General features: G+C 38.4%; 1 protein-coding gene across 3 annotated transcripts in view; it reads right to left on the bottom strand.

Moving 5' to 3' along the window:
- Nucleotides 1-2,873: 2,873 nt before the first annotated feature.
- LOC119329799 (kinesin light chain 3-like) overlaps nt 2,874-10,056 on the bottom strand; it is a 21,684-nt gene continuing 14,501 nt past the window's right edge. The window contains exons 7-18 of one of the 3 annotated variants that reach the window (XM_037602889.1): nt 9,249-9,260; nt 8,485-8,550; nt 7,493-7,561; nt 7,364-7,420; nt 6,215-6,292; nt 5,730-5,827; nt 5,604-5,649; nt 5,092-5,219; nt 4,524-4,623; nt 3,953-4,015; nt 3,398-3,454; nt 2,874-3,270 (exon numbers count right to left, since the gene is read on the bottom strand). In XM_037602889.1, coding sequence (XP_037458786.1) covers nt 3,091-3,270; nt 3,398-3,454; nt 3,953-4,015; nt 4,524-4,623; nt 5,092-5,219; nt 5,604-5,649; nt 5,730-5,827; nt 6,215-6,292; nt 7,364-7,420; nt 7,493-7,561; nt 8,485-8,550; nt 9,249-9,260 — 954 coding nt within the window. In that variant the 3' untranslated portion in view covers nt 2,874-3,090. Of the gene's footprint in view, nt 3,271-3,397; nt 3,455-3,952; nt 4,063-4,523; nt 4,624-5,091; nt 5,220-5,603; nt 5,650-5,729; nt 5,828-6,214; nt 6,293-7,363; nt 7,421-7,492; nt 7,562-8,484; nt 8,551-9,248; nt 9,261-10,056 lie in introns of those variants that run through there. The other 2 variants (XM_037602890.1, XM_037602891.1) reach the window with 2 other exon arrangements.

The following is a 10,056-nucleotide window of genomic DNA, read 5'->3' on the forward strand; positions in this document are numbered from 1 at the left end:
GTTATGTGTATTTTAGACTATATTTTTACGTTTCTAATTTTACATAACATAAAATATTTTTTACGGTGATTATATATTTTCTTACGGTCCTTTTTTGCGTCGGAAATAAGACAAAACTTACGGAACATAAAAATTACGGTGCATTGATGGTAAAATAGAGAGGGGTGAAGAATAACTATTCCTCACTCAGGGTGACGAATAGCGCGACCATATATATATATATATATATATATATATATATATATATATATATATATATATATATATATATATATACATACATGTGTGTATATATGTGTGAATTAATTAATATATATATATGATCGGTTCTACTAGAAATTCTATTTATATATATGCATAACGTGTACAATATATAGTATCGTAAAATACCAGCAAACGAAAAAGAATTAAATGGAAAACACAAAATTAAATGAAAAAGAAATCATAAACCCAAAAGCACCCAACCTTTTAATACCGGTTGGTGTCACCAACCGGCCGGTACTAAAGGGCTCCCTGCCCCCGAAGCTGGCTCGTGCCACGTGGTTGCCCTTTAGCACCGGTTCATGCTGAACCGGTACTAAAGGAGGAGGGGGGGGGGGCTTTAGTGCCTACATTTTAGCGCCGGTTACCAAACCGGCACTAAAGGGCCTTACAAACCGGTGCTATTGCCCGGTTCTGCACTAGTGAAAGAAGCTAGACAAAGACAACAATCTATTTAGATTTGGATCATACTAATGATATCTGTCACACATTCACCGAAGCTTATACTCCCTCTATTTCCTTTTAGCCTGCATATAATATTTGGTCAAAGTCAAACTTTGTAAAGTTTGACCAACTTCATAGGAAAAAATACCAACATCTACATTACTAAAGTTATATGGTATGAAAATTAATTCCATGATATATCTAATAGTATTGATTTTATATTGTGAATCTTAATATTATTTTTCTATAAACTTAGTCAAAGTTGACAAAGTTTAACTTTCACCAAATTTTATATGCAGACTAAAAAGAAACTGAGGGAGTAATAAATATGCATGATAATTGATCCCCCGAAGTAGTCAAATAATTGACTTATTTTTTATTTTGCGGGTGAGCTAATTGACGTACCTAATGCTAGTCAAACATTCAGTTAAAATCCATGTCCAAATGTTTTGACTACGACATAAATTGTTGATTCCACTACCCAATAGGCAAACAAGAAGAGTGACAGATATTCCAAAAAAGTGATGAATATGGGGAGGCATTTTTAGCTGTGATTTCAATTATTTTATTTTATTTTAATCTCTTTAAGTACATAAACTTTTTTGAGACAAAGTACATAATTATTTTATATCATTTTATATCCTTCTCTCCGTTCGCGGGCAGAAAATGAGGCAGCTGCTCCGCGGTGGCAACGAGGCAGGGAATAGGGGATGGAGGAGGGAATTAAAGCAGGCACCTCTATTTCTCGCATTAAGCGAGAGATGAGCGACCCCTTGCTGAAGGGAACGCTAGTTGGGCTGGCCCACGCGCGCGGGAAACACGGCCTATTTTCTGTTTTGTTTTTTCATAGTTTTTTGTTTTTTACTTTTTTACTTTTTGTACTTTAAAATATTATAAATATATATACTACAAAAAGAACTCTTCAAAAAACATTTGAAAAAATGTTGAACAAGTATTCAAAAAAAAGTTTAACAAGCATTTGGAAAAAATGTTGATAATGTATATAAAAATGTTGAACAAGTATTTGAAAAAATGTTGAACATGTATATGAAAATGTTGAACAAGTATTTGAAAAAATGTTGATCATGTATTTGAAAATGGCGAAAAAGTATTGGTAAAATGTTAGATGTGTATTAGAAAAATATTGTTGACGTATACAAAAAATATAGAATAATAAAAAGAACAACGAAAATAACAAAAGAAACAATAAATAAAAAACAACGAAACCAAGTAAAAAAAGAATGAAAAAGAACGAAAAAATGGAGAAGAAAAAAGAAAACAAAACGAAAAAAAAGAAAAAAAATCAAAGAAAACCGATTTGTAATAGCCTCAACTACAACGTGCATTCAAACCAACCTATGGTTAGATGGTTAGAGGGGCTGTGGCATCCCCAGGCCTCAGCCCACCAGGGTTCAAGTTCCGGTGCTCGCATTAATTTCTAGATTTATTTCAAGATTTCTGACGATGTGCATTCAGTGGGAGAAGACATTTCCGTCGATGACGAGGTGCCTACTGTGACTTCATAAATTTCAAGATAACATACCGGCTCAGTTTTTCGGAGGTGCTCATAAGAATAGAATATGCGCATGTACATTCATAGAGGTGAGTGTATACGCGTGTATATGAGCGCTGCACTCGGCTAAAAAGCATTATGAGCTTCCAAAAGGACACCAAGTTGTATGAGTTGATGTATGCACTGCACTCGGCTAAAAAGCATTATGAGCTTCCAAGAAGAATCATCTTGCATGCCATCGGGTACAACACCGCTGCTTGAAGCTCGTTCAAGCATTCAAAACACAAGCAACATTGGCTGATCAGAAGAAGCACCAAAAACAATCCGGCGGGAAATGGAAACACGAGAAGAATTGAAATCTTACGGCTCAACACAAGCACAAAGGCAATTTCAAGAATTCTGTCAAGCTTGTGGGCGACGTGGATGTAATAACCATTCTACCGGGAACTATCCTACTCCCAACTTAGCAAGAATCAGACCCGTACCATCTGGATTGTGCAGTCCATAAATCAAAACCCATACTTTATGTTGTGTACAAGATAAAAAAAGTTCAAAACTTAAGAAATTCAAGATATGGCATGATCACCTTAATCATCGCGAAGGAGACACTTGTATAGAAAATAGATATGGGAAAAGAATTCGTCTAAAAGTGGTGGGAGGAGAAAAGGCCTTGATTGAAAAATTTATAAATGCCAAGTGGAAACTGGCAAGAGCTACCAACAAAACCAAGAAATCAATAATGTATTTTAACATTTTGCCCACCTGGGCAAAATCTTCACCTTTGGTTTCTCTCATAACCTGTAAATACAAAACTTTGTATGGCATGTTTTATTCCTCCGAGTCACCAACTCATATCACCCATAAAAAGTGGACTACTTAATATTGTTCTCCCCGCCCAATTCCTTCACTATTCGCTGTGATTCACCTAGCAGACCCTGCATCTGCGGTGCATTCGAGATGTCTGGATCGTGCTGAACAATAAGCGTGAGGCTGTGCAAGCATTTCAGGTAGTGCTGCCTGAGGGCTTTCGACACCACGTTTCTTGTATGAGGCTGCAACAATTAGATATCGTGTCACAATGGCTGTTTAGTTCTTATGCACTACTGATCCAACTGAACAGAAAGGCTGATGCTTCGTTGCATGATTTTTGACAAATGTGGAGAAGGGTCTGACACAAACCTCGTTGTAAAGTGAAATACACCTGCGCAGAGCTTGTTCAACGTGTTGATAATCAAACTGAAATGCAGCAATCCAAGTCAGCAAAAATAAAACTGATAAAATTAAGTGATACTATAGGTAAATTAAGCATGAATTAACACAATGCAGAGGAAAGTTGATCAAGTACAGAAAAAATAAAACTATGTCTATTTAACACAAATTAAAGCCTGGAATTTGTAACTTCCAACTATGAATCAAATGTTTCCCAATAATATAAAATAGAAAAATTAACCACCAAGACCACTGTGATTAGTGGCTGAATTTCAAAGGGAAAATCGATCAATTTATAAGTCTCGGTACCATTTCCATATTGAAAAAAAGCATCAGTGTTGTATAGGACCTTTTCAAAATTATTTTTAAAATGGATGCACAATTTAGTATATCGAGCATCTATGAGAGGTTTATCTGGCCATATGAATATCTAGAGCAGGCATTGTTATATTACAGGCAAACAAATACAGTACAACATATAATTAGGTCATTGCCATATTAATAAATGAAGTATTGGAAAAATACCGCTGGTGCCTGTATTCTCTTTCTTGCAGCTTCAAGAAGTCCAACAACTTCAAGTGCTTGCAACTATAACAGCAAAGTATCAATAAGAAAACTGGGATTCATGCATCTACCTAGTCAAGAAGATAACAATAATAATAGTGTTAATAAATCAATTTCCAATGTTTCACAATCCTAGGTACAGCACTGCGACATCAGGTTACAACTAAATTCAAGTATGGTGGGAGATCATTCTTATGCAGAAAATTTCAGATACGATGCTAGTTATCTCTTCATGGAACATGGGGTTGACATAACATTCTTATCGTACAAAATCCCACAACAAAGGTAAAGGCAACCTGATGTTACATGGGAGCTTTATGGTAACTTTGATCAGCTTGAAAATTTAAAGCACCAATGTCTTAAAAATGCAATCCTGAGAGTTACCAACAGAATTAATTCTTAACTGATGGAAAGAAAAATAAATAAACATGAAAGCGGGTGAAAATTGTAAAAATGGCAGTAGAAGGGGTTGAGCATCATGAACAGGGTAGCATGATAAACCCCTCAGGGTGAGTAGGAAGTAGAAACATACAAGTACAACTATTGCCCCAATCTTCTCTCTTTCCATGGCAAATGTGCTATTTAATTTTTTCCGATTCTCCCTTGAAGGATTCAATATTCCTTCCGTTATCCTACCATGATGAAATATTGAAGACTTCAGTAACATTAAGCAATTCATTGGGCTACTTACCAGTATTCTAGGCAATAAATGTAATAAACATGTACAATGCAACACCATAGAAGGGATAACTAAAGTATAGAATAGCAATGAAGGCAGGCTTCAGTCAAACAGACCTGTGAATTAGATACCACCATTTTTTTATTTGAAATTTTGAGTTGAAATTTCACCAATGAAACGGTTCAGCTAATCTTTATGGGTAACATAAAATATTCCACCAGCAAGTTTAATTGTGAAATCATAGAGGCCAATAAGAAGAATACCTTTCAAAGGGATTAATCCTCAAATTTGAGAAAATCCTCGAGATTTCACTACAGTAGTCTATGACATATGAAAACAAAACCACCTTTTGATGTGCTTCATGGGTTTATGGAGATAGAAACTCGGAACATACAAAAAAAAGGGAGCTAAATGGCAATACCTTATTGAATCATTGACAAGTTGTTTTGCCTTGACAAGGTGAGGCGTAGACAGATCATTGTTTACCTTGATATCACTAGTAATTTTAAGCAAAGTTAGCCTTGCCAAGTGTACCAATATACCTGCTACCTATAACAATGAGACCAGCATACAATAGGTAATCAATCACTGATAGAATGCAATTGTTCAACATAAATATATCTTTAGATTTCAAAAGCCAGTTCAGATTGGCTGCAGCTATGTGGTGTATCAGGCTCCAGGGTTATAGGCCACGTGAGCCAAGCCATCCTAGGCAGGCCATATGGGTCAATCCCATCTACACATATCAGACTTAACAACGAAATCTTAAGATGCATGCAACTTCAAGAGTTTCCGTGTAACAAAGCTTGTGATATATACTACCAAGTGTGACCATTAAGATAAACTGGCCACGATGCTTTCATTTGGTAACACGATGACATTCTGTTATACTCGAGAATCGGCTCAAAAGCCAAATACAAGGCAATGGCAAACCTCAAAATGATCTTCAGAGAGAATCTTCCTTCTGACAGTGAGGCATCTGAATATCATAAATAATTGAAACCTGTAAGTAAGAAAACTTTAAAAATAGCCAAGGAGCTTAACAAACAACCTTTTTACCTTTCCAATAGTTCTTCTGATTCCTTCAAATTCCCTATGTTTTGAAGAGTAACACTTAAGGTTTCGGCTGCGGCTGTAGTATCCAACGAATTCCATCCCTACCAAACAGTTCCACAGATATATTTCAGTAGTTTACATGTCATGGACTGATCACTGATGTCTATGGCAATATGGTTTCATGCTCTACACTGGGCCACTTAATCATGTATACACACAGATCGTACTGAGTACTGAGGCAGCATTCCACATGACAACTTTGAGATGTTCGGATATAGAAATGAAAGTAAAATAGTGTCCCCTCATTTTTTGGATTCATGTCAACTTCAGTCAGTTTGGTATTTACTAAAACCAAACAGTATTTCGGTTTCATACCGTATTTACCGAACTAAACTAACTGGATGCACAAGCCTATGATTTAAGGCTCATATCAACTTCACATGGCAGACCACTGAAGGAAGTATATGTTTAAAGCTATATAAGCATACCTTCGAAAGCTCCAGATTATGTAATATCTTCCGTTGCAAATTTTCAGCTTCAGCCAGTTGCTTTAACTTCACCAACTCCTAAAAAACAGTATATTAAACAAGAGCAAAAAATGCGCTCAAGGATGAAGTAAAATCACAAACAAGAATCACAGAGCAGAACTGGTCAGAGCATGCCATAAGAGAACTTAAGAAGAGTATGTGCTCATTGCAGAGAACTTAAGAAGAGTGATCAGCAAACACATTTTTTAAGTTTAGTATGTCAATATCTGCATTTAGATAGAAGAAATGCTTTCAGCAAGGCAGATTTAAATAAGAGAAAGTACATCAGAGGCCGTTGTTTTTTATTGAATACTGCAGAAACTAAGAATTAGGGATCTGAAGAATAATTTAGCATATCAATTGGGAACACTTTAGGTGTCATCTAAAATTTCCACTCTCTGCCCACCTCTAAAATGTTCTTCCAACTGACTGTACATAATCACGCTAAATATTTTACTAAAGGATCCTTGAACCTTGAAAGGAAGCCACGATAAAAGAGACCTCTAAATTGGACGCTAGCCTCATTGGGCCAACTGAGTTACACACCCACGATAAAAGAACAGGAGGAGGCGACCCTTTGGGCCAGAGCCGGCGCATTGGGCCTGCGTGCCCTCATTCCCCAGACCTGGGATGTGCATTAATTGCACCACCCTCACTCTGTATAATTGCCTCCTAGGAGGATGTAACTGAAACCCCTTCCTTTTCAATGCAATGAAACGCAAATCTTCTGCGTTTTCTCGAAAAAAAAACCTCTCCCTCTCTCCCCAGGTGAAGATCAAGGTGTGCCTGAAAGTGTTGTTTTGCTCACCATCAAATATCGGTGTCGCATTGTATTTATATTTTAAATATGCAACTTTTGAAAGGAAGCCACAATAATCAGAGCCTCATGTTCTTCCAACTGACTGTCCGCATGGGTGTGTAACTCTGTTCCTGCCTTCTCAATACAACAGAACACAAAGCTTCTGCGTTTTCTCGAGAGAAAAGAAACATCAAAGAGCATGGCTACAGCATTTCTTTTATAAACATCAACATAGTAGAAACCCCTATGCATAAGTTTGGAAAGCATAGTTGTTTATTGAGAGCTATAACATATTTGATAAAGGTGCTTACCAAAGAGAGAAACTTCATTCTTTGTATGCACGCAGGTGATTCGCCAAGTCCAGCTTCCTAATTAGCCTTCGTTAAACCCTTTCATGCACAAAAAAGAGATTAAGATCTACTCCTAAATGATAAACGTACCTCAAGTATCCTAATAGACTCTCGAATAAGAGCTTCTGCATCTTTTCCTTTTCCTTGTTGACTTAAAACCTACAAACAGGAAAAGATATGTTTAGCCTTTTCTGGCACAACACAGTTAGAAAGCTTGAAAATGCATTTCTCTGGTAAATAGTTGCAAATGGTTCCATCTATTTAGGAGACTGTAAAAATTAGGGAAATGCTCAAGAAAACACAGTTTAGAGTGAGCTCAAAAAGGGCATAAGCGCTTCAATAAGGGTGAAGTGAGCCTTGAAGATAGAACATTTAATATTTACTCGATGACATGTGGGATCATTAGAATAAGGCACCCGCATATCAGTAATATCGTCCAAACCACCCTCATCCATTTATTCACCCATCACTTGTGTCCTCGGTCATGATTAACAAAGCTCGCAAAAAGGAAAATTTTAAAACTACGTGACTCTCTCGCATCAAAACTGTTATACTCTCGCCTAGCTGCCCCGTTCGTCCGCGAGAAAAAAGAGTTCACATGTTTTATTTCCTGTGAAATTGATGGCAATAGGGTATGGTTCACTGTTCATCTTTTCTCCATTCCAAAAAGCAACTTGAAAAGAGTTTTTCCATAGGAATCAGTTCCTTCAGAGTTTTCTTTGAAATTCATTGAAACAAAATGGGGCCTAATTAATATCCATGTAGTTTACATAGTTTCCGCTTCCAAAAAACAGTGTCACCATGTCAGATATGATTGGTTATGTTTAGCTAGGTGAGTGTGTGTCATATCTGGCTAAGGGGCTAGGAAAGAAAATACATAGTTTCCACCAAACAGTGCCATAGCTTTGGAGTGTGGCCTGTGGGGCTCAGGAGCTAGTTTAGCTTAGGTGTATGCCTGCTGTATCTGGTTTCCATTAATTAACTCAAATGAAATACAAAGCTCCTGCCCTTCCAGAAAGATGTCTCTGGAAAGAATAAGAGAATATAGAACACTAACTTATACAGTAACAGAGCAGTTGTACCTTGGCAAGAAGGTACATTGTATTTGCATAGTCTGGGTTACCAAGCCCCATAACACGTCCTTCTATCTACAAAAAGTTCAAAATTATGAGCCAGAGCTACAAAACATAAATTACCTTACCGTGAAAAATTTATCCAGATATATTATTTCTGAACAAAGGATAGCACATACAATTTTTACTCATCAGTAACTGGTATGTACCACTAACAAATACTCCCTCCGTCCCATAATATAAGATCGTTTTGCAAGCTGTTTTAGCTTGTAAAACGATCTTATATTATGGGACGGAGGGAGTATTTGATTATTCAGAGAAAACAAATAAAGATAAAGTCAGCAGAATACATACTACACAAGAGGGAAAAGGACAATACAGTAGCTCTTCTTGGATGAAACATTAACAGAGTATTCACATGGAAGAATAGCTAAAGTTTGTATTCATACAAAAGACCAACTGATGCTTGGTCCTACTGGCCTTCATAGGTAAATTGGAAGAGCTTTTCATGTACATATCATCGATTTACATGCACATATTTTCTAGTGCTTTGCCGAGTGTGCCATGACACAATGCCGGATATATTTCTATCACAGTTTATCATTGTCTGCTTGTGTGCCATGTGTCAAACAATAGACAATATTGAAGTAGTGTACTGCCTTACCCAAATGTTGTAATATTAATAATCTTACTGGCATAGACACACATGATATTAAAATAACGAATGTGAAACATGCAAAGGAAAGGGAGGGTAGATAACTAATGTTCAGTACCTTCAAAGCACGCTGCAAAAAGAAACAACAGAAACAGAAAATAAAATAAGAAGCAAGTTTAAACTGAAGAAAACATGCATCAAATAATACAAAATGATGCAATAAATATATTGAAAATTAAAATGGCTAAACATGTTTTCCTTTTCAAGATTGTATTGTAATATTGTTCCACAAGCAGTTCCTTAATTTTTTATGTTGCACATGGTTAGAACAAGCACAACTCAAATAAGTAGAGAAGCTTAAATTAGTGAACTGTAACAGCAAGACAGAAAATGGGCACCATGTGGGTCTTCAAACGCACCCCCCGCATACCTCCAGGGTCGCTCGCGCGGGCGACTCTGGAGGCGACTCCAAACCCTAGCAAAAAGCCACCGATCCCCTGCCTCCCTGGGCGCCGCCGCCACCGGTGCCCGGCCGCCAAAGGCGGTGTTGGCGTGTGTGTGCGCACCCTGGCGGAGCTTCTTCACGCGGAGCAGCGACGCCGCGTGGGTTGCGCGGGTGTCCGGCGAGGCGGCGGGGCGGAGGCGAGTCGGGGCGGTTGGGCGGCGGACTGGTGGCAGCGACGCGGTGCCAGGGCTAGGAGGTTGTGCGGTGGTGCGGCGCGCTAGCTTGCGGCAGCGCTCTGCTCTGATCTGGGCCCGACCTAGGCTGGGCGGGCCGCGGCCGTGGCGCGTCTGGCTAGCGACGGCGACGTCGCCTACACGGGCCTGCGGCACCCCGTCCACCCCAACCAACCTCTCTCCCTCCCCCCACCCCTCCCGTCCGCTGCTGTTGGAGAGGATGCTGGCATGCGAGCAGCGGCTGCTCT

The sequence above is a fragment of the Triticum dicoccoides genome, chromosome 7A, assembly GCF_002162155.2.
Source record: "Triticum dicoccoides isolate Atlit2015 ecotype Zavitan chromosome 7A, WEW_v2.0, whole genome shotgun sequence".
Classification (NCBI taxonomy): domain Eukaryota; kingdom Viridiplantae; phylum Streptophyta; class Magnoliopsida; order Poales; family Poaceae; genus Triticum; species Triticum dicoccoides.